Genomic DNA, 25111 nt, shown 5'->3' with positions numbered 1-25111 from the left:
TGCGGCTGCTGCGGCCTGTCGGATCCCCGGGCGGCCAGGGGGGGACATGGTCCCCTCACTCGCCCCTTGCTGGCGGCCATGAAGAGGCAGAACGTGCGGACCCTGTCCCTCATCATCTGCACGTTCACCTACCTGCTGGTCGGGGCTGCCGTCTTTGATGCCCTGGAGTCCGACAACGAGATGCGGGAGGAGGAGAAACTCAAAGCCGAGGAGATCCGGCTCAAAGGAAAGTACAACATCACCAGCGAGGACTACCGGCAGCTGGAGTTGGTGATCATGCAGTCCGAGCCGCACCGGGCCGGCGTCCAGTGGAAATTCGCCGGCTCCTTCTACTTTGCCATCACGGTCATCACCACCATCGGTGAGTGTCTCGCCTCGGGGAGGCCCTCTGGGGCCAGGGCCAGGGCTGGGGCAGAAGCCCCCCCTGGTTGGGAGAAAGGGAGAGGGGCAGGGGAGCCGTGGCTTGCGAGGGGTTAAGAGCCCGATGAGTTTTTTGGCTTCCCTCCCGCGTTATGTAATTCATCGCTCTTCACTGGCACTTGTTGGACTTGGCGGTGTCCCGCACCTCTTCCCCTGGAGATGGGGAGTGCGTCCCCTGGGTGGGACTGGGGAGGAGTGGGGCTGGCCTGGTGGGGGGAATGGCACTGGCCGCGTGGCTACCACTGAGCTGTGGCTTGGGTGGCAAGGAGGAGGGGGGACAAAGCAGAGTGACCCTCTCCTGACGTTCCCTTCAGGAAGAAGGAGGCCCCATTGTCATGTTTCTTCTTGCACCTTTGCTTAAGTGACACGGGGAAAACTTAGGCAAAAGGCGGTTGGATGAGGATGAAGACAGTGAGGGCATGGGAACTGGATCGGCTGGAAAAGCCCTTGATGTAGCCAAGCATAGCCCTGCTTTCGCAAACTTTGTTTTGGCGTTGGCGAGGGCTGTGGTGGGGGTTCCCACAGCTGTGGTCCCACCACCGGGCCTCTCCTGGGCATTCCCAATGTGTTCCCGAAGTTTTTATTGCAGCTGGAGTGTCTGATGTGCCAACAGGTCACACTCTGCATCTCCTCTTTCTGGGCACACGGTCGGACAGGCAAAACGATGCCTGCTGTCACATCCATGCTGCCCGGCTTCCCAGACGTGCCATTTCCCAGGACGGTCAAGGGGATAGTCAGTGGACACGGCCACAGGCTGTCACTTTGTAATTCTCCGCTTCCCACAGCTGAAGCGGAGTGTTCCGCGTAAAGTTTGGTTCCCTGCCGTAAAAATAAATACCACGATAACTAGAGGCTGCGGAGTGCACACAGAACTGTGCTACAACTCTGGCTTTGGCTTGATAAGCAGGTTTGTTCTTGCCAATTTTGTGTTCATTAAGGTGGATTTACTGAGGCAGTTGGTAACGTTCTTCTCCCAGCACTTCTAGATGCTCCCCCCTAACATCTGGGGAGATCTGAAAAGACCCTCTAGCTCAGTGGCTGTTTGGTAGTGCATTATATTGAACAGGACACGAAAGACTAGCTCTCTTATTAATCCAGAAGGACTCAGTCTTTTTACCGTTTAGGGCTTGTTACAAGAAATTTGCACATTGCCACCTGAAGATACTGACAGTTTTCAGCAGGACGGGCTGTCCACTGCCCTTTAAGCAGTGTCTACTTACATTTGTATTTGACTATATTATACCTGGGGCAGTAAAAAATTTCCTTTGAAAGACCATCTAACAGTATAAAGCCCATTTGCCCTTACAAAGATAAGATTTATCAGGATAATTTCCTCTTCTGTTATTAGATATAATTATGTAAAATTCATATGGTAATAGCCTATAGAATATAAAGTAGACTGTAACTTTGGCTGATGACTTAGATTTCCTGCTGTTTGTTGCGATGTCAGAACTCTCCTTTCCCCTTTGGTCACTGATTCTCTCTTCCTCGATCTGTCTCTTGTCATTTATTTGTGCTAAGTGAATACTGGACTGGTGTGCCCCTCTGGATTACAGCAAGGCTTCCACGCACACGCCTGTGTACTCACGCTGCCCTATATTCCCGCCTAAGAGGTGGCTGCAATACTTTCTGCATTCTTAAGCTCAGTCGGTGACAGGTAGAAAGGGCTGTTTTTACAATAGCTGCTGTTTGATTATATTTTACCTGCAAACATGTATAACGTGCTTGGGAAGCTTTAGCATTTTCTCCTGCAAAGAGCTGGGATTTGTTTGGGAAGCTCGGAGCACCTCAGCGTGCAGAGGCTAGCGTGCATTTCTGTAGGCAGAGGCGCTTTGGAGTGTCAGAATTGTTTAAATTAAAAATGTGTATAGCAACGAGGAGCCACTGAGAGGAAGAGTGATAATAAAGAATGGGGCAGAAAGAGAGACGTTCTTTAATGATTGTTCATTTGGGAAACTCTGCTCCAGGAGGATATGTGATCTGTCTTTCAAAACTTTATTAACAGTTACTATCTGCATCTTGCCAAATGCACTTCTATTTTGTGTATCGTCTCTTCAGAACTAAAGTAGCTTTGTGATGTTATCTGATCTACTGGTAGTCTGTAAAAGTGAGCATGGCAAGGCTTTCTTTAATTTCTTATATATCCTAAAATAATTTGTTTCACAGAGGAAGAATTACATTCTATGTGTAAGTTTTCAGGGAAATAAGGGGTTTCTTCTCTCTGTGTTTCTTGTGCAGGGCAGTGATCGGGAATGTTCATACTAATTTTTCGTGATGGTTCTTATTTTAAATCTGACTGTGTGTACACTCTCACATACATTTCCTGCTCCCTGTGAAACCTCCCAGACTTTAAGAAACACATGCAGTGGTGTATGCATTAGCGAACGTGCTGTAGTCAGTTGGTGCTCCCGCAAAAGTGCATTCAACTAACCGTCGCAGGCTGACTTTTAAAACAGACTTGAATAAAACCCTTCCCTGCCTAAGCTAGAGTGGTACATCTGTCTTCACAAAACTTCTCTTCAGAGAAGCGCGATAGGAATCTGCGGATCACAAGGTCCAGCAATATGCCTATGGCAGCAGACTCATCCGTGTCTAACTTAATTGTTCTCCTTGATACTGCCGTGCTAGCAACATGTCTGAAGCGATTACCGATTCACTGCCTTGATTTAAACTACTGTGGCTTTAATTTAATCAAAGGCGTTTCTGGCTGGCCCCGGACCAGGAGCCCGCGGCGAGCGGTAGCCCGGCCGAGCCCGTGGTGCTGAAGGGACAGCTCCTGCCGAGCCCGTGGTGCTGAAGGGACAGCTCCGGCCGCCGGCCCTGCCCCCGCTGCCCGGGCACCCTCCGCGCGGGCCGCTCCCGGGGAAAACACACCTCGACAGACCTGGCTGGAAGGCAGGATGGAAAACTGAAAGCCTCCCGTGCGAGACTGGGTCAACTCCCACATTTCCTCCAGCCTGTGGCATTTGGCTTTCATCAGAGGGTGGTCGGGGGTTGTTGCTCGCTTGTCAGGCTGAGTACTAAAACAAAGAAGCGACGGTTGATCCACTAAATGGAAACTTTTTTTTTTTTTTCTTTTTTTTTCACCAGGGACACAACATTTTTTTTTCTGCCCCACAGGTGCAATGTTGTTTTTTCCTCTGTTATTTTTAACTGACCCAACAGAAACAAAAAACCAATAACCTGAAACCAACCACAGGTGCTATGACATTCAGTGAGTCTGCTCCTAAAATCCATCAGCAGAAGAAAATACCCAGCTTTCACAAAGTTTTGGTCATGTTTGAATTCTGTGGAAGTTTTTAGGTGATAAAAAAGAACTAATAAGCTGTTCTTGGCTCTCACTAGTTGCTGAGTTTATTTCGTGATTGTTCTCACTTCAGAGTTAGCTAGTACAATTTCCTATCCATTTCCAGTTACAAAGCCATTTCCAGTTACACAGTCAAAATGATGACAGAGTGATTTAATCAAGTTCTTTATCCAGGTACTTGTCTTTTATGAGATACGCTCTAGAATACACCACAGAGTTCATCAAGAGGCTGGATACAATGAATGAAAACACCAACTTTTGAAAAGAAAAGGTAATTCCTAGTATTCCTACTAAGTTTTAATGCCCTTTTCTACAGGTTTATAAGAGTGAGTAAACTGCTTTTATGTAAGCAGGTGTCAACACTGTCAAAATGTGTTATTGGTATGGATATCGCTCCATCATTTAGGCCTTAAAGGGTGATAGTCATACTTGATTTAACACCACCGAGCTCTAGTAAACACTGAATATTTCTGGAGGCTTGTGCAGAATGTAAAGAACTGAAAGCTGTTTATGTCACCCTAAAATGAACTGAAACAACAAACAGATTGAGTATTTTTATTTATTTATTTTTTTTCCTGAGAAGTGACTGTAAGGGGAGCAAAATTAAGACAGTGTGTGCTGTGAATTGCTAGTCTCTTTTTCTTGCTTTTAGGCCTTTGGTTTCAGTTTCAAACCTACTACAAGTAGTGACTTAACGTCCTGGTGAACATAGACAAAATATTCTTGAAGAATGTGGTGCAGTACCTGTAATGGTGAATGGAATATCCACCTATTGATAGACGTTTGGCTACTGAGAACCTAAAGATGTGGGAACTGTCTACATCCAGATGAGGGGATGGGATACTTCTGTCAGACGGTGGCCTGACAGGGAGTTTGAACCTGTATTTGAACCTGTTTGAACTAAGCAAACACATGCTTAAATCCATTTCAGGATAGTAGTTGAGTCACTGTATCCTTTCTCTGTATCACTTTACCCTTCTGTAAAATGGTTTTAAAAATACCAAGCTGGTAGTGTTGCAATATCTCTATTTGAGTTAGAAAAAGACGTAAGTGTTTTCATGTGTGAATTTGTTTGTCAGTATTGCTCCTCCTTTAAGACCAGCCTCTCTGGTGTTTTGAGTCAGCTCTTGGTTTTTGATGGATGGTAATATTTAAAGGCAGTCCACTGAAAAGCTTTGAGTAGGGAATCATGGCAGATGGACAATTTTCAATGGAAAGAAAGAAATGAAAGAAAGAAAACAAGACACGAAAGAGGGAAGATAGAGAAAAAAAGACACCAGTGCTTTGGTCAATTAACTGCTGCATTTATGACTTGCCAGGACCATGAAGGTCATATCTCATATAAAAAAAAAAACCAAACCCAAAAACAAACCAAACAAGCACAGAGTAGATTAAAGCCAGTCTGTTATTAATAAACTCAGATGAAAGTAGAGAGCAAGATTTTCTGGTGATACGAATGCTTGTAGATGCACCGGGGTAATGAATCTATTCATTGACACCATCTGAAGCTTCAGCGGAGAATACTGGGTGATCACAACCTGTTGGGATCATCTTCCAGGCAAGGAGGAAGTCAACTTCAGCGAGCCACATGAAGATAAACTGCATGTAGGATTTTTCTCCCCTGCATAAATAAAATGTTCTGCAAAATCTTTTCATGCTATATTCTTTGTCTCATGGAGATTAAAAAAAAAAAAATCCAAAATAGTGTTCTGCTGACACAAAGGGGACTTTGTGGGTACTTTGCTCACATGGTCATAGAAACGATTCTTTGGTTCTTGAAAACTGGTTTTGCAATGATACCTCACATTCCTGCAGAGGCACATTAGCAAAAGCTTTTTAAAAAATCATTGATAAACAAAGCAAAAATACATCTCAGGCTGATGCTGAACTGCAGCTTCCCACTGTATGGCTTACTGGCAACGCAAATGCAATATCCAGTAAGAGTCTGAAAACAGTTTTGGGGAAGCATCGAGAAATCTCTAGCCACTCAGCTGGGTGATGGTGTCAGCAGATTTCCTTAGCGTAACCAGGCTTGAGAAATTACTGTCTTGTAGTTTTTTAGGATTTGGTGCTCTTTCATTTCCTCCCTAACTATTCATAACTTCTTTCTTTAACTGAAGCAAGTGAGATTTAGATTAGGCACGAGGAAACTCTTTCCAGCTGTCAGGGTGGTTACATGCTGAAAGAGATTGCCTAAGGAGATTGTGGAATCTCCATCATTGGAGCATTTTAAAAAGAGTTTAGACAAAAATCCGTCAGGAATGGTTGAGTTATAGCTGCTTTTGCCTTTGGGGGGGAAGATGGACTAGCTGACCTCTTGGAAGTCTTTATCAGCCGTATGGTCTATGATTTTCTGAATCTTCCTTTTTCCATGCCTTGAGCTCTAATAGTTCCTGGGCGAGCTTGTTTTTGTTGAGAAGGATCACCAAAGATCTTTGAAATTTCATTTTCTCCACTGTATGGTCTTTGCTTATTGACTATTTTTCTATGCAGTAAAACCATTTATGTACCTTTGCAAGTGTCAGCATAGAAATATCTGTGTTTACCCACTGACAAGGCTACAAGTTAGAGGTGTCAGTGAGTCTTTTGGGAAAGAAGTTAGCTGAAGAAGAAAATGATCCTGCTGATACAAGGATGGCAAGCAGAATTTACAGGGAAGAACTGGGAGGGAGAGGAAGTGTTCTAGACTAAGAATAACGGAAGAAGTTTAGCTGTTAGCTATGGGCTTATGCCTGCTTCAACTCAAAAGAATAACAATCCCGTTGCTTTCTCTGGGAACAGCATCAGAACTATGAGGCTTGATCTAAAGAAAAACTGGTTAATGGAGAGCTTGCCTGTTGGACACCAGGGGTTTTGGAACAGATGCTGATGGTCTGGGACCAGAATGCTGTTGTCTTTCCTTGAAGGCAATCTGAGCTGAGGTGCTTAATTCCTTCAACGCTGGGGCATATTCCTTCATAAATGCCAAAAGCCATGCTCATGGCTTTGAGCTGGGGTTACACAGCACTTTATATTCAGAATGCTGTACTGACATTAGGTGATTCATCTTCACAACACCTCTGTGTAAAAATTATCCTCAATTTAGACACAAGAAGATAAAATGACTTTCTGAAGATTCAGGTTAGGAACTATTTCTAATTGCCAACAGCTCACTTCACTCTCTTTCAGACCACCTGGCATTAGTTTATAACCAGATTAAACAGTGAAGATGAACCAAAGGCAGAGATCCATAATGAATTCAAGGTGATAGTAGCAAACTCCTGCAGCTTAGCTCTTCTGACATGCAATAATAGCAGAATCTTGAGCTTTATTACATGAAGGAGCATATACAATTGTGGGTAATTATCTCTGTTATTACTATATGTCTTCTATCAAAGGCCCTTCAGGTTGTTAGGGACCCAGTTTCTATGGATTTTACTGAAGGTCCTTGACTGGATCCAGATAAAGGCCGCATGAAATATCCCCTTCCCCTGTAACAGATGCTAGCAAGGACGCTTGCTGGTGATGCAGAACTAATCAGTAAGCGTCCTTTGCTGCTTCCAAGTTGAACTAAGAGGTTACTGTGGACCTGCAACAGCTGTTTGCTTGTGTGTAGCAGGCCTATTCATCTCTTTTTGGCTTGTGGATATTTTTAAGTGAAGCCATGGACTAATTCTGAAATTTCACATATGTAGATTGCTGTGATGCAAATTAATTTGAATCTGTTAGCTTCTCTGAATTATAGTCCATGGAATCTACTGATTTCAAGTTAAAATGTATGGATAGAGTCCTTCCCCAGGCTACCTACACTCTACCAGGTGTCTGTAACTTGATTAACCACAACTAACATCAAAGTTGTTGGTGTTCTAGGCACAGCGGTTTCTTTGGTTCAAGTGAGAGGGTCTATGGATTAGGGAGTGTTAGGCAAACCACCCCCCCACCCCCAAAATTAAGGCCTAATCTAAAGTCTGCTGTAAATAATTTTGAGAATATTTTAAGTCACAGTAGTTTCAGATCAGGATGTTATTTGACATGAATTCTACAATGCAAGTAGCTATATTCTATATCAAACCAACTCCTGGAAAATACCTGTAATAACAGTTTTCAGATATTTATATATTTTTAACAATCAAGTAAGCAGAGTTTGTGAAGTTAAAGCATATGTTGACTTTGGCATTTATAGTGGTTTTAACTTTTTAAATTGAAAGCGAAAGGCTAAATTACATGCTTACTGCATACCTTAAACTTTGAGCAAAGAGGAATCTTGGAGGAAGAATGTTGACTCTTTTTATTCCATTTAATTGTTTTGGTGTTTGGTTGGGTTTTTTTGTGTGGTGGGTTGTTTTGTTTTTTTGGTTTTTTTTTAAATTTTTCATTCTTTCATTGGTGCCAGACAGTTAACAACCTCTTCTGATCCAGCCTCTTCCAATCCAACGTCTTCTGATCCACTGAGATGCCTTTTCTTTCTTAAAGTGTAGTGCACACTTATTTCTTTTGTGTTTCAAGGGAAGAACCTCCTAAGTTCCTTTTGAGTTTTTTTTCTTTTTGAGGAGTTAAGTGACCATTTTTTTTTTAATATCTGGCCAATTGCCACAAGAGGCTTATGCAGTCATCTGCTGGTTAAAGGGTTCAGTATCCTTTTTAACAGCTTTCATTATGGAGATGATTAGGGCATGTCACTGAAAGACATCTCTCTATTAAGGACTTATGTATTTGTTACTTATTAGGATGATTAGAAGGGAATAGACTATATTGTCCTTTAAATTCCCTGCACCAGCAAGAAAGGAGAGCTTCAGAGAAAAGCAGGCAAGTAGTGGGGTTAAAAGGTATCTGATGGAAGTTGATTGTCTTGTTGCTCTCCCGTCACAGAAGAGGATCACTCCCTTTGCTAGCTGCATGAGCCTTCTCAGACAGGAAAATTTCGCAGAGGGCTTTAGGGCACAGATTGATGAATGAAACCTGCAGCAGCTCTTTCTAATTGTATAGTGCAGGAGATTAGCTACGAGGAAATGTTCGTAGATTCCCAATTTAGGGATATTCTTGACATAGTGAAGGGAAGGTAGAAATAAAAGACATCTACTCCCAAGACAATTGGCACCGTCAGCCATTTCCAATACATGCTACCATTGTCATTACAGAGGTGTTTTGGGTGCAGATGAAATATTTTATTTCTTCCACTCTCTTTTCTTTTGATGTTCTCTAGAGAGGATGTTCTCCTCTTATGTTTAAACCATCACAGACCATTGCTATGGGAACTGTATCATAAAGTAACTGTTGTAACACTCCTGTGACCACCTGGAGTTTTGTCACTTTGCTGCATTTCACACCCATCTGGAACTTTTCAGGACCAGGCAGAGTAGGAAAAGGTGTCAAATACTCTTGTTTCAAAGGTCTAGACCTCCATTACTTGAACTAATGAACAGTTGCTGTTAGCTGTTAATAGTTGAGTGTATAGTGAAACAAGTCTGACTTCACCCTGTGAAAACAATTGGCAGTAATAATTTTTAAAAATCTGCAGTTTTGTACTTGGAATAACTTTACTCTGGAAACTAGGGGACCTGAAATAAAATGAACTCCAGCAGCAGGAAGGACATGGAGCCCTGAAGATAAGGCTCTGCATGAAGGCTGTGTTGTTTAAGATACTGCATCTGAAATGTTTTAAAACTGTTCATGAAGTAAAGATGGTTGAGCTCACCATTACAATCGTGCATCACAGAAACACCTTATACTTGCAGAGGTGACTTGAAGTGCTCGCCCACAGTTTTTCTGGCCTTTTGGAACTTCTTGGGCTTCCAGAGGTAGACCAGGAGTTTTAGAAATGTTCCTTACAGGATAAAGCATATAGTATTGTCTTCTGAGGACTAGAAAAAGCAGAAGGATGCCCTTTCAGCATTATTCAGGATTGTTATATATACTAGGCTGTCAAAAAAAATGGATTGCCTTTGACTACCAAAGAGGAAAAAAGCATATTTTGGGATGTGGAAGTCTGGGTACCAACATGTGGGGAGTAAGAGTCTCTCCCAATATTTGAAGGTTCTACCAACTGTTACTCTGCCACATCCTCCCTAAAAGTCTGTGATCTACTGTTTGCTCCTGCACATCAAATGTGAGTTATTGTTGCAGTCTTCTTATATTCCTTTTTTACCCCCAGTATTACTTAGGTGTGTTAGAAATGAGGTAAATCTAGTTCTAGGGAACTGAAACAGTGACACTGGATCTGTGCCTTTGGCAGCACCTGGAAATCCCAGGGATTTGATGTGAATTTTTCAGTTGAACTTTCAACTGATATATTAAGAATTCAGTGATCTTCTCAAAGTCTCTCATTCAGAGTTTCTCCCCTCCTTTGCTCTTTCTTGTGGGAATGAACATCCCAAGAAGGGAAAGGAGATGGTAACTGTTCAGTCTGTACTGATGCCCTATCAGCTTTTGCATTCTTTTCTGGTATTTTTGTCTGACAAACAAATAAATGATCATGCAGTCTTTTGGCAGCAAAAGCTTAAGCTTATGATTTGCTCTTAAAACACATCCTGCCTAGTAGTAAAAGGTCTGTTATTTAAAGGGCACTTTTCAAAACAATTAGGACTTTAGTAGCAATGTGTTTGCCTTAATGAGTGCACTCTGCCAGTCAGAGGAAAGAGCATTGGCTGATACCTACTGATGTAGGCCAACAGAGGCAAATTAGCAATGTTACAAGTCAGTCCATGAATGTACTGCACATCCAAGAGGTTTATTTTAATGCTTGAGAAGCACTAGGCATGATTCAGAATGGCTCATTTTTGTTTCCTTCCCAAATACCCACCCCCAATTATGTTTTCATTTAGAAGACTTCATAGCACTCCTATGCTTGTGATAGCTTAATCTCTGTGGGTTGCATTCAGCTCTGGTTTGAGTTGTTGGACTGGCACCAGATGTAATTTTTCATAAAGCCTCAATCTTACTTCACTGCTGTTGTATGATGTTTGAAGTCAATGTCCTTATGATGTAGGTAGGTCAGCTGCTGGCATTTTGGTATGGCACAGATTTCTTTTTTAAAGGTTTCAAGAGGTTTTTCTTTTCTCAAGATGGGCCACAATAAAGGCTGGTGGCACTGAGGAGGTAGATGCATGGGATGCAGTCTTGCCTCTGAGTATCTAACGATAGGTATCACAATGGAGATTGCTGGCTATTGAGCACATGTGGTCCTGATCTGGATGACGAGCTGAAACCTGACTGCAGGTTGGGTGGTGAGCTGTTAAAAACTACTTCCATGATCTCTCTGAGAAGAATGCATCCTGAGGGGCTTTTCAAATCTGATTGAAACCAAGTTCTGTTACTGAAGAGCTTGAGTGTGGTACAGTGAATGAGACAAGCCGTAAAACAACAGCAAGGAAGCATTAGAGTGGCCACAGTGAAAAAAATATTTCTAGCAATGATACTAGTGAAACACTGAAATACATTGCCTGGCGAGGGTGTGGGCTTTTCTTCGATAGGTCTTGAAGAACAGGATAGACAAGCATCTGTCAAGAATGGCCTATGCATGCTGTCCTGCCTTGCGGCAAGGTATGGACTGGCCTCCTCCTGCCTTATTTTTAATGGTTCTGCACACACGCAGGCTGTTTGAAGTTTGTCTTGGATCTTGCTTGGGATCTGTGTAAGTTTATCTTGTCCTTTTTTGCTGAAGGTTCCTGCTTCCCTGAGGGATTATCAGTGCATCCTACAATTTTGTCTCCAGCTGAATATCTGGATAAGAATCAAACCTCTTCTCTAAGCAGCAACTGTTCACTGTCAGCAGTGTCACCAGTTTTTTATGGCTGCTGTTTGAACAGCTCTACCAGTGGCTGTTGCAGGGAAAAACAAACATGCTGCCTATCTTTAAAAAAGGGACAGGAGAGAACATGGGGAGTTAATGCTCAGTCAACCTAAATTTGATACTCGGAAAGATATTTGACCAAGCTGTTAAACAATCACTGTGAAAGTACCTAGAGGATAACAAAGGACAAGCTGGAACAAACGCAAATTTTTCTTGAGTAACTCACACTGGACTTCTCTGGGTTGGTGTTTTTGTTTTTTTTTTTTTTTTTTCAATAGATAGCTGATAGTGGGGCAGAAGTAGATCATGATGTTTAATCCATATGTGGCATTATAATAGCCCTGAGTTCTCATAATTACGGTAGAAAAACATAGACTGGGTTGAATTGCCACAGGTGGGTGGAAGGTCTGGATTCACACGCGCTGTAGACTAAAGGTTGCACTGTGGCCAGACTTATCGCATGTGTGAAAAACACACACACCGTGAAGGTGGTTGTAAATGGGGCAGAAAATACAAACACAGTTGCCCCTTGCTAAATCTGCCACCAGATAATTTCACAACAGGTTAATAAAAATGCAAAAGTATTTATGATTAGTTTTCCGTCAAATTGAATGGACATAACATGTACAGTCTTACAAGGGTCTGTCTTGTGGTTGGTATTATTCAATTTTCCCATTAATGGCTTGGCTGATAGAACAGAGAGTACACATATTAATTGTGAAAGGGGGTGCTCACTTCAGAGGGCAGGAGCAGAATACAAAATGATTTTGATAAATTGGAGAAATGGTCTGAAATCAATATGATGAAATTCAATAAAGACAAGTGCAAAATATTGCACTGCAGAAGGAGACATCAAATGCACACATAGAAAAATGATATGAACTGACTAGATGCAAGTACCGCAACATCACGCTGATAAAGTGGATTACAGTCTAAATATGAGTCTGGTGTGAGATGTTCAAAACAGGCAAGTGTTGCATGTAAGTGACAGAATGTAGCTATTCTGTTTTCCTGGTATTTGTAAAGAGCCTGAAAACTGTCCAGTTTTGAGCATGCAGTGTTTTGAGAAAGGAAGAGAAAAATGAAAATGCGAAGACAAAACTTGACCTGTGAAGTGGACAGAGATTGTTTAGTCTGGGAAAGAAATACATGAAGGGAGGAACAATAATAGTCTTTAAATATGTGGAATATGTTGCTGTAAAGAGGACAGTGATAAGCTTTTTCGACATGTATACCCAAGGTTTACTCTTCAACACAGCAGATGTAAGTTCATTGTGAGCTGTGAACAGCTGTAACATGATCTGTAAGGACCCTCCAAAGTGCCAGTAGTAGGATATTTATCTGAATGGGTTAACGGTTGTCCAATGCACGTGGGATTGGCATACTTCAGCCTGCCTCAGATCTGAATGGACTTGGTTACCTGCTGAGGTCCCTCCAAGCCATGGAGTTCCTAGCAGTGGATAGGTGCTGTGCAGGAGCTGACTGATGAGTTGAATAACCCCTAAGTGATGGACTGAGGATCTAAACATCCTGAAACAGGTCAAATACTTTATTGAGATTTCTCCCAGCCCTCAGCTTCTGGGATTACACACTACAGATGTTTCTGATACCGCACTAAATGTACAGCAGCACTTGCTATCTGGCAGTGGACTTCATTACGGTCAAGGCTAAACTTGTCTTTAAGAGAACAATTCTACAAGAACAGGCATCAGTATGCATCTTGCAACCCCCGCTCATTTTGCATTTTGGGTTACAAATTCTGTCATGCTGAAACAAAGAGGTTTCTCCTCTTTCCCTAAATCCCATGCATACAAACCAGCAATTTCCATAACACAGACAATCATCCAATCTGTTATCTTGGCAGACACCAATGCCTTTCCACTTTGGAGGAAGGAAATCTATCCCATAATACACCTGTGCAATATATGGCAATGGTGATTTCGTTGCTAACCCCCGCAGCAATCAGTTTATGCCCTCAAGCATGGGATTTGATTATCCTTGTCATTATCTTAGCTACAAATGTTATTAGCAGCCATAAAATTGTCCATTAAAGTGAGAGGAATTACTTGCCTGCACCAAGGGGAGAACAGATAATTTACTACACCGATTTTAAGCCCAAATGTTTTTTTTTTTTTTTTTTTTTTTTCCAGAAGAGCCCTCTAAGCCTTTGTATAGCCTCCATTTTTGTGTTTCAAAACCTACTTCCCCCTCTATGGGCTTCAAGACTGGGTCTTTTACCATTACAGTGAGATAGATACACTCCATTCTTGGAATAACCTCAGGGATCATGATCATATATTTCTTCATGTTCTATAGCTTGCATAAATTCTTCCCTAACTCTGGAAAAGCAGATGCCCAAACTTTGGTTGGGTTCCATAATATCTAGACTTCAGTGTTGGTTTGGGCTTCACTTACACACAAACAATTCTGGATGCCTTGGGCTGACTTGGCACCCATGGACTGACTGTACATCACTGGTTAAGTGTAGGATCAGTTTACCTGCTCCTGGCAGGGTAATTTTTGTAATTTTTTTTTAAACTGCAGTACTAGGTTTTTATGAGAAGAGATGATGTATCACAGGGGCCAAGAAAAGATGCTGTGTCTGAGTGGGTGAGATCCAGGGTAGTGTCTGAAAAATTTCTTTGTCTTCACTGGGACTGGCTGATTCATTCCCTTCCCACCACCCTGTTAATTCCTGTTCATATATCAGTTCACCGTAAAGCTGCTTTTTTATTCCCTTGTGGTATTGTGTTCCCACCCCCTTCCATCAACAGGGAGTGGGAGAGACCACCTACGTCTTTCTCAACAGACAAAAATGGTGGATCCTGACAGACTGGGACAGATTCTGATCACAGTTGCTCTCTAAATCCTGTGGAACTTGGTTGTTTCGGTGTGTTTATTGCCTTTAAACTGAGACGAATGTGTGCAGAATCTGGTCTGGAGAGCCTGTATTTTGAAGGAAGCATCTCCTCCTACTCACCCAACAAATTCACACACACATGGTGTAGCATCAATATTAGCTCCTGTAGCAAATGGAAAATGTGGCAGTAGCCCGAAAGGAATAGAAAATGTTCTCAAACAGGGCTTAAAAAAGTAAATAAACAACATACAACCAACAGAATCAATACAGTTCCACACTAGCCATTACAGATATCTCTGTCTTTGTCTCCATCATACTGTGCACATTTCAGTGCTGTAGAAAATGTATAACCCGGAGGACCACATTTCAGAACTTGGAGATGATGTATTAAATACAGGGTCTGGGATAGAAGGCCTGACAGAGATTCATGTTAAATAACAGGAGAGGCTTTCCCCTTCCACCCCCCTAAATAGCATTAACTGAACCAAAGAAATGCGAAGATATATATATACATTTTGGATATATATTCATGGGTGTTACAATGTTACTAGAAACAACTCCTCAAAAGCTCTTTTTTCCTGAGTCATCTTTACTGACTTAAAAAATGACTTTGCAAGAACAAGCGTTAGGTTCAGGACGTCCAAGAGGGGACAGCCTTTCAGCTTTTTGCATTTTAAAAGCTTTATATTTCTCAGCTGCTCTGCTGCTTGGAGGGAATCCTAGACAGAGGAATGTCTTTATGCTTTCCAGTCTATAGCTCATGGCCTTCTTCTGTTGCTCTTCGCATCTTCCAACACAATCAGTAATATTCAAGCTAATCTTGCAGGCTTCTCTGCTGAATTTGTTCAAGCCAAGCTGCTCTTGGCTGCTGAAGGCATTCCTTCTTCTCTTCTCTTCTTCCTTTGAGAAGTTCATGTCCCTGTTGATCCAGGAAGCAAGAGTCAGGACCTTGGACTAAGCGGGTGGTTGGTGATCTTCCCAACCAGAAGATCACAGGTGTCATCACCTGTCTCAGTGGAAGTTGTGTTAGATTTAAAAGGAGGAAATGCTCCTTGGACCTGGGGCCATTCTTTGGTTGTGTGCCTAATACAATACACATAATATTGGGGGAGCATGCTGCGTCTTTTGAATAGAGACTTTTGCTTCCATTCACAGTGCAGAGAAGGGATAGAGAGAATTTTTTTTCACAGGAAAACTTGCCAAGGAGAGACTGGCAAGTTTTTCTGCACAGCACATTGGTAGACACTTTGAAGAAGAGGAAGAAACTGGAAACATCTATTAGGACAAAATGGACCACTGCTTGGAATCCTTCATTCAGGTGATTTCCTGAAACAGAAATGGCTGATTTTGATGGTCTTCAGTCTTCTGGTGTTTTAGTTCTGTATTTTAGAAAAGGTGTGCACCCTCACTGAGTCTGCTGGAAAGCCACAGGAGCAGTGCTTCACTGTGTTTGCTTTTTTTATTCGAAAGACGGTATTACCTGAAAGGTAGATTGATACATAGACAGATAGGTAATTTATTTTCTTTTGTGTGTAACCTTTTAATGTGACACGCTCCAACCCTTTTTACAAGTGTCCGTAGGCCCTCTGGGAGGTCCACAGCCTTTCATCTTAAAGGGGTGACAGAATGCTTTTGTCTCTCCTCTGGCTTCTCCTTCACCTCCCAACTGCAGTGCTTGATGTCGGGCTTGCTGCTCAGAGTGCCTGCAGCGTGTGCAAGACCTGAGGGCCTGGGTTTCTGGTCTCTTTAATGGCATTCTGTGAGCTTGTGTTCAGAGAGAGACAGAAAGATCAAAGGCTGTGCAAGTGCACTGCGCTTGATTTTGCTTACACCAATATGAATCGATTGACTCCACTGAGTTATGAGGGATTTACAGCTAGGGGAGAACAGATTCTGACCTAATGGCTCCAAAAGAGGCTTTTCTTGGATGAGCAATGTAATTAGAGCACTGGAACAGACAGATTTTGTGACTCATCTGTGGGTCTCCAGTCTCTTCTTTGCTTCTGGTAGGGTGTTCACTAATGTCACCACACTTCCATTTCACCCGTGGGCTGATCTAATGAAGGACCAACCTTTGCTTGAACAAAGATCTCTATTCAGCTGCACAGCATCCTCCAATCTTCATGTCACTGTGCAAACTCTATTTACTCCAGATCACCCTAGGAAGGGAGCAGCAAGCTCGGGGCATGACACTAGGGTAGTGGAAAATTTCCATTTTCTTCCTTTGTTGAAGTAAAGCAGAGGATTAAAAGAAATAGAAGTGAGGCAGGGGGCAGGGAGAATAATGACTGGGTCAACTTACAAATCCCAGATATGTGTTTTAGCAAGGGGCAAAATGGTGGAGCACATATGCCAACATCAAGCTGCTCTATATATCCAGCTGGAAAGCAGTACGTGGTTTTTGAAATCGATAGAGTTCCTTTTCAGAGCTGGTTGGAGGTCTGGGGATGAAATATTTTTGTTAGAAGATACTAATTCACTGAGACTACAAGGCATTAATTTGGGAAACTTTGTTGAGAACGTTCCCTGATTTGGGGAAGAGGAGGTAACGGTCAGGGGAAGAGGGACTAAGCATGCGTTTGGAATGAGGGTAGATGAGCATAGTCACAAGGCTCAGGCTTGTCTTCTCCAGGTGTCTGGAGGCTATGCTGGGTACAAGAGCCTGATGGAGAGGTGGAGGTGATACAGTTTTGGTTGCTGGTTCTCCTTTGGTACCAGTGCAACAGGAATGGGAGTCAGGGGCCAGCTGTTGCAGCTTGACTGGTGGCCATGACCATGACAACAGTAGCAGGGTTGTGTTAGGTCTGAGTAGGCAGAAGCCCCTACCCTGCTGCATACATAGTCCCAACTCTTTCTCACCCATCTTTCATTTCAGCTGAGCTTGAGCTGTGAGACCTCTTCAACGCCAGGGCTGTTGCAGTGGCAGAGAGCAGTGGCCTTGCTTTGGTCCATCAAAGTAACAAGGAGACAGTAGTTTCAGGAAGGGGTAAGGAGGCAGTGATGCAATGGACTAGAATTTAGTGTGGGATGGGAGAGCTGAGGCAGAGACACCGTATCTGGCTTCATTGAGGGTTCCTCCAAAAAGATTGGGGGCTACAGATATGGGCAACCCAATGGAGGTGCCTGCCTTACATGCAACCCAGTCCTTTGTGCCTCTGGGCTATCTTCTGAAGCCTTCAAGATGCCAGTGTGCATCTGCCACAAAATCACAACCTACTGAAGCTATACCTGTGCTAGATTTAGCCTTCCTAAGTGGGTTGCTGCTGGTGCAGTACTCAGCACAGATTGTAAGACCCACCTGGGAAGAAGGTGAATTGCTATGTGCTGAATTGTGTGCCTCACCACTTGGCAGTGACAATAGCACAGCTATATCTGCAATTGGATTGGTTTTCTTCTGATTTGCCACTCACTGAAACTTAGAGCCAGTCATGATGATTGGTCCTGTCCTTGGATTCAAGCCCTGCTGCACCGGGCTCTGTACCAGCATGAAATTCAGGGTAATTTCAAAAAAGTGTCTAGAAGACCACAGAACTAAAGCTCCATTTTCAAAAGTAGCTTTTGCACTTAGGAGGCTAGTCTCCAAGCCAAGTAAGCTCATACCTGCCAAATACGGGTTTAGAAAACAGGTTGGTTGGGGTGTGAAGTTATTGAAGAACATGTGAAAAAAATGCCTTTCAGGACAGTTTTTAAAAAAAGAGGTACAGGTGCCTGGTAACTATGAGTCCTCTGGTAATCCACCTCTTCAGCTACCTGTCACACAGACTTCCCTTGGAAGATTTTCCTCTCCCTGAGGAAGTAAGTCAGCATGTGAAGTATTAATGAAAGCTGCAGAGGTTGCTGGTCTGCTTGTATACAGAAGTTAAAACTGCTCTTTCTGCCTGCTGACTCATGAGGTACCAACTGCTGTTGATATTCACAGGAGCTTGATGAATACCTGTAAAACACAAGAGTAAGTCACTGCCTTGGACAAATTTCTGTTGCTTTGAAACAAGACACAAATAAGTGCAACAAGTGGATGGAAGTAGGATGGAAGGAGAAGGAATAACGAAAATAATGACAGTTATGTTCTGCTAATTGCTCTCAATTGCTTTCATATCTGAAGATTTATCCCAAGCAAGATACTGACCTTGTGCGTTAGTTCAGGGACACCTTTTGTGTCCAAGACGCTATGAGGAACAATGCCTGGAGACATTTTTTGAAGAAGCCAAAAAATGCTAGTCACAGCTGGCACAAATGGGATTGCAGATGGGTAAGTGGGTGATGAGAAACGGGAGCAGGACTGTGTGGTCATGAAAAGCTCAGAGATGTGGGAAAAGGAGAAGTCAATAGGGAAGGGCGAAGTTCTTGAGATACTGTGCTGCTCAAAACAGAAGTGTTGACCTTGGTTTCCTTTGATTTTTTTTGAAGATAGGTGAGGATATCCCACCTGAATGGGGTAGCCCACAGGTGCAGAACATCACAGTTTGTGTGAGTGCTGTTTAGAAGAGTTACAGCTCGATTAACCTTCCCTGGGATACTGGTTGTAACCTGACCTGGCTGAGGGCTTGCTTTATGCCTTGCCTGGTTGTGGGGATATGGATGCAGGATGCACTCTCCTTTCCGAAAGAGTCTGAAGCTACATATTTTATTTTTTAAGCCTCCAGAGATCACCACCACCACATGTTCCCAGGCTATTTACACTGCACAGCTCTCTGTAATATGGTCTAATACAACATAAGAGGTTCACACAGCTCACCAGCCTGCAACGTGGGCAGGGTTGAAACATCCCAGCACAGTATTGCCTGAACCTACAGGTTTCGTGTGCTCTCTGCACCAGGTTTAGCATCCTAGCATCAGCCTCGTTAGCAGCCCAGCTCTTTTTAATGGTCACCAACAATTTGACGCTTTTCAGTAAACTTTGGGGTTAAAACTCTGGTGGGAGAGTTGTGAAACTCTTCCCACTGTTCTGACCTGTGGGTATATTTGGCTGTGGAAACAGTCGTACCTCAGCAGGATTAGACAATGTCCCAGCAGAAGTGCTAGACCTACGACATCGAAGCCAGATTGTTGAACAATAATCTGCAATCCTAATTTTCCAAGCCCAGATACTTCTTAATGATTTTGGCTGAATTTGTGGACACCTTCCAGCTTTGGGTGTTTTTAAACAGACCTCTAAGGAGGGAAGTGGCTATCGCAAATGTGTGGCAGATATGCTGATGCTTCTGTTTTCAGTCTAGGGGCAGGGCCATGCAAGCCTTCCTGGAGCTGTTCTCTAGGTTAAACCCCGCTCAGGGAGTACTAAATATTGTCGTTATTACTTGTGTGACTGAAGAGAGCAAAATTACCTCAGGGAAGAAGAAACCGGCCAAATCCACTCTCCCGGCTGTGTCGCCCTGAAGAAGAATTTTGATTGTGAGCAGCACAACTCCGAGCTGCCGTGATGTTCAGCTGCTGTCACTGTAATGCTGAGGCAGACGTGCCGCTTCCTCTCCAGATTGTGTATTTTGAGCACGTTTCAGTAGTGCTCTGAGTTAACTTTTTTTTTTTTTTTTTCCCTTTACAGTGCCAGTCATTGCCTTTTCTTCATTTTAGTGATTAATTGCTCTAAATACTCCTGCTCCTGGACTGCGGGAGTACAATTTCTGAGCTGTATTTCATTTGAACTTGCTATGCAAGTACAAGCGAACTTGGGGGAGTGCACACACCCACGTATTGCTAGGTAGAGATGGTTGCCAAAAGGACACCAAGTAAAAGAACAGTTAGTTCTTAAACAAGGGTATAATCTAATAAGCCAAAAAAGAGAAAATTACATACTGGAATCTTCAGTGCCTTCCCCCTCCCCCCAGATTCAAAATTTACAGCTAGTACAACCCCTGACTAGAGCAGTGATTTAAATATATATAGACATCTGTGTTTCTAAGAAAAGGAAGTGTGTCTGTTTGGGGAGCTGTGTGGAATGAGTTGGTGGATCTCAGTCCAACTTCTGGCAGCCAGGTTTTCACATCACTCAAAGCCACCCCCTCGCCCAGCCCCCCTCCAGGGCATGTGCCAAGCTCTTCGTCTCTTCCTTGTATGATCCCACCTGCCTATGCACCTTCTGCAGAGATGGAGTGTGTCTCATTTTCGATGGTGGTCCTTCTGGGCTGGCGCTGAGACACGCTACTGGCCTGCCAGCGCTGCATGTGGAGGGTGCTCTCTCCCCCAGTGTGGCCGATCCTTTGCACATCGTTCCCCACAATCCCCATGTGTTAGACACTTTTAGCCATCCCCATGGCTGGTTTTCCCTGCCATGTGGCATCATCTCTTCAGCATGCTGAAAAGAGGCCAACTGGAAGGCACCGTGCTGCCTTGTGTTAGGAGCACAGCACATCCCCTCTCATGGGCTGGACATGCTGACATGCACCTCTCCTGGGTCCGGTGTGCCAAATGTATCAGGAGCATGGATGTTGTCTGGGATGTGGTGGAGCAGCACTTCTTCACCTTTTCTATGCTGTGGTTCTGTTTTGTTTCAGGCAGAAAGCTTCAGGACTTGCAACAGATTTAGCAGCTCAGAAATAGAAGGTGATTTGGTGCTACCCGGAGGTTACAATTTCCTCCCTCAGCTCTTAGGTGGAAAATCCATGGCTTGACGCTGCCCTCCTTCATCTGTTCTTAGGATGTCCACTGCCAGGACCCTCAATCTGGCCTTGTTTATGTGCTGCTTTCCAAACCTCACTGTGCGAGTTATTTCTCACAAAGCTGTCGCTATGTCTAGGTGTATTTAGCTGTTTAACGATCCTCTTGTGCCCCTTGAAAAGCACAACAGCCCTTTCTGATGAAAGCGGCACTCTGCAGGCTGAGTGCTTTTACCTTGACTCAAAAACTTAAAAGGAAATGTTAATTGCTTTATTGGTGTTATTGTTGAAAAAGGTACACCGGGCAGACTAGCTCAGAAAGATGAGTCCTGGTGCTGATAAGGGAAAGAGCAATCTATGCAGGTCTGTGAAAAGTCAGTAGTGCCCAGGGCAAATTCAAAAGTGGAATGGAAATATCTCAGTGATTTGATTCCTTGTTGCTTTTGTCTGGAGATGGGGGAACTGACTGGCATCTCAGGGCTGTGTTAACTTCTGCACTGCTTTGTCACAGGCTCTGGGCTTCTTTAGAGTGCTGCCTGTGATGCTTTTCTCTGTTATGGCAAGTGGCCAGCTGCAATGGAAGTGCAAAAGGGAGATGGAAAAGAGACTCTTCAGGGAATGCATTAGTTACAGGAGTCATGAAGGACATGGGCAAGGTGTGTGCTTGCTCTTCCTCTAGACTCGGAGATGCTGTGGATGGAACAGCACAATCAAATTCAAAATTCATTCAATCCTGGAGGATTTAATAGGTCAGGAAAAGGTGACACAGCTCTCTGAGGGCCTGGGTTCAGAACCAGGGCATATGACCCCAGAAATATGAGGATGTCCCAGCGAGTTCCTTTCCTTTCCCAGCTCACATCTGCCATAAAGCCAAAGCAACATGGCCTTGTGGTTGCTGGTGGTTTGAGATGTAGATGATGTGTCTTCATGTCTTGGGCTATCTCTCTGTGGTGCTCAAGTGACCTAACCTGTACTATTCTGATGCTTCTGCTGTTTTGTTTATTTTTTTTTCCTTGAATTTTTGAGCTCTTCCAGTTACAGCAGTTGCATGTGTGCAGAATCACCACGCTCCTACCATCTCAACACCTAATTTAGGCATCCCTGGGATCATAAATAGAGGTTACTTGAAGCAAGAGGAGGTAGGGAATGAATACTTTCTACCTGTGCTGTTAAAAATGAGCCGTTCTGTAGGAAAGGATCCAGCAAGAGAGAGTAGAAGGGAGGGAGCATGTGATGCTTAGCATGGTGATCAGATGAGGAGGAAATCTTTGACTCTGTTTTTTGTTCCCTGCACTGATTCTGGATTTTCTTACCTGAATAAAAGACTTTAACAGTGGTGACAGTCACATCTCCCAAGCCCCTGAGACAAGGGTTTGAGTTTTACTCTGTGAACTTGAACACATAAGGCATATGCATTGCTGTACCTCTATTCTGGGTGCCCAAGGACCTTACTGCTCCTACCCTTAATTTGACTGTGTCTCAGTTTACTGCTGTGTTGAGTTTGTGTGTGTGTGTGTGTTGGGGGCTTTGATAGCGAGGGAAGGGGCTACAGAGGTGTGTTAGACAGTAAGCTATCCTAGTTACTAAGAAGGAAGGGAAAAAAAAAAATCAGCTCTATCCCAGAAAAAAACAGGACATCTAAAAGTGAAATAGGTATAACCATGGCTCCCTCTTCCCCTGCCTGTGCAGTCTACACTGAGAAAGAATTCTTCCCTTGTCTTTTACTACATTTCTGCAGTACATTCTTGCCTGGGGTTTTAAAAGCCTAACACAAATCCAGTGAACTGATGTGTTATTTCAATTTCTGTGTGCACCTGTTATTGTTCTCCAAATTCCTGGATTTTTTTTTCTTTTATGAATTCATGCTTATTCTCCCCAAAGAGGTTTTAATGGGCAGAGAGAATTAAGGTAGACAGCCTGTAAAAATCCAGACACTTAAGAAAGAGCAGCAGCCTAAATTATCATCCCAAGTTATTGCTGTACTGTGATACTGCTTACACTACAAAGTGCTTTGAGCTGTGAGGAAGCAGCTGGTTTATAATAGTGGAGCTGATTGGTATCAGGTAGAATCAGAAATGCCCCACAGTGTGCAATATGGTGACAGTAGTCTTCTGCATGAGAGCATGGTGGAAGATCTCCTATATCAGAGAAATGCCTGCTGTCTCATGTGGCCAGAAACTGGCTGTAAATGACATTTATTTAACCGGATCTCAAAGTCATACTGCAGAATACTCAAAAATATAGCTTATAATTGGTTAATCTTAGTGCTGGCTGGTGGGTCAGGAATAAAACAGCGTAAAAAGCATCCTACTAGACAAATGGGAAAGGAAAGAATCTGTAGTTTGTAGAGTAGGAAGTAAATTGGCCTGAGCCAGCCTAGGAAAAAAGGTAGCCTTATGCTCTGCAAACTTCTAAGCTGCCAAATCTCCCCCTATTTGTTTTTCCTTGCTCTGGCATTCACTGATAGGCTCCTTTCCTTTGCCTTTTTTTTTTTTTTTTTAATTTTTATTATTTTTTAAACTATATCTCACTATCCTCCCCCTTGCTTTTACTCTCCTTTGATCCTTAGCCCATGTTATGTCTAGTTCATGGAATTTCTACCCAGGATCAGGTGCTGAAGTATTATACAGCAGGCAGCTGTTATGTATTAGATCTGTTGCTAGTAGGTGAACAGTGATGGTTTGTTAAAAAGTGCCAGTTAATCCTTGCTTGAACTATTCAGTAGCCTCCAAAACTGGGCACTGGCCTGGGACATTCATAACATTCCCAGAAAAACTTCAGGTTTCCCAAGCAACTGGGAGTATTTAATCCTAGCACAGGTTAATGTTTTTCCTGCCCTGTGACATTTTATTCATGAGTAATGACGACTATGGGAGTGTGGTAACAGTGCTGTGGCAGAATGTGGCAGTTGTGATGGTGTTTGTGTGGGTCTTCCCTGGTTTTCAAATTGGTCACTTTTTCTGGGATGGTCCTTCTTTGTACTTCTTGTTGCTCTAAAGAGAGCAAGCATTCAAGAGGTGGATGGACTACTCTGGTGGTAAAGATAGTGACTTGGGTGAGATTAACGTTACCACTCTGCTAATGGCTCAGTAAGATGCACAGAGAAGAGTAAGTCAGGGAGAGGGAAGGAAATAGTGTTATTGGAACCTGGATGGTGGGATGCCAGGATTCAATCCTTTGTGAATGTAGATGTGTCACTCACTCTAATGACAGTGCTTTTCAGCCTGAAATTTCATCCTGCTCCTAAGAAATGCTGTGTGCCAAAAGTGGTGTATTTCCAAGCAGGGTGGGCAAGGGCTGAATTGACACTTTTCATAAAAGATACAGGAAAATTACTGTATATTCAGTATCTGTCCTCATTGCTGCAAGGGAATCCAGCTGGGTTTCCTGTGTGTCTCCCAGGAGAAGCAGTAACCCTCTCTCCAGCACTGAAGTTGAGCACAATCCCAGTGCAGTTGGTTCTGTTCCTAAAATGAGTGGGGGCTCCTTAATAAGTTCCTGCAAATGCAATGGGAACCCCAGAAGAGCACGCTGAGATCTGCATCCCTCAGGAAAATCTAAGCAGGCAGAGAGGAAGAGAGAATAGCAAACATCTTGTTCAGCTCGGGTGATGGGGATGGGCCTGTCCTCACAAATTTGCTTTGGGTATGTGTTGTAGACAGAGGAGTGATTGCTCCCCACACTCTGGAAGAGTTGTTACTGCTGGACAGCCCCAGAAGGTAATCTAAATACCTGTCACATTATTACGGCTACTCAAGGAAGTTAGCTTTTTTGGCCACTTGTAAGCCAGGCAACTGTGCAAGCATCCTAAGAAAACTGTACAGTATTTTGAAAGCTGTGAATGCAGTCATGGGGATAGTGGCCAGTGGGGAAGGCAACTGGCAGGTGGAACCTGGTGGACAGGCGAGGGCTCCCCAGAACATACCCTCGGCTGTTGAAGTAGGAACTTTGTTAAGAAAAACTTCAGGGAGCCCAATATTGTGCTTCAGCCAATTTGAAGTCATCTAATACATTTTCCAATATCCTGTGAGCAGGAATAATGTTACTGTAGTGCTTTCTCTTTTATCCCTGACATTCATCACAAAGACGAAAGCAATGATGTTGTGACTCAGCCAACCTGAACGAGCCTGACAGTTCGTCTCTCTGATGGGTTGGGACTGGGT

At 43.4% G+C, this 25111-nt stretch overlaps 1 protein-coding gene and 1 long non-coding RNA gene across 2 annotated transcripts in view; one reads left to right on the top strand and one right to left on the bottom strand.

Annotated features, from left to right (window-relative positions):
• LOC113477057 overlaps positions 1-151 on the bottom strand; it is a 7050-nt gene extending 6899 nt beyond the window's left edge. Inside the window, exon 1 of the long non-coding RNA XR_003397835.1 lies at positions 133-151. This is a non-coding gene — a long non-coding RNA (uncharacterized LOC113477057). The remainder of the gene's footprint in view (positions 1-132) is intronic.
• KCNK9 (potassium two pore domain channel subfamily K member 9) overlaps positions 10-25111 on the top strand; it is an 84729-nt gene continuing 59627 nt past the window's right edge. Inside the window, exon 1 of the mRNA XM_026843143.1 lies at positions 10-361. Coding sequence (XP_026698944.1) covers positions 79-361 — 283 coding nt within the window. The 5' untranslated portion in view covers positions 10-78. The remainder of the gene's footprint in view (positions 362-25111) is intronic.

The sequence above is a fragment of the Athene cunicularia genome (assembly GCF_003259725.1).
Source record: "Athene cunicularia isolate RWA chromosome 2 unlocalized genomic scaffold, athCun1 chr2_part1, whole genome shotgun sequence".
In the NCBI taxonomy this organism is placed as follows: Eukaryota; Metazoa; Chordata; class Aves; order Strigiformes; family Strigidae; genus Athene; species Athene cunicularia.
The sequence above is the reverse complement of the archived record's forward strand: the minus strand, read 5'-3'. Positions and strand labels throughout refer to the sequence as shown.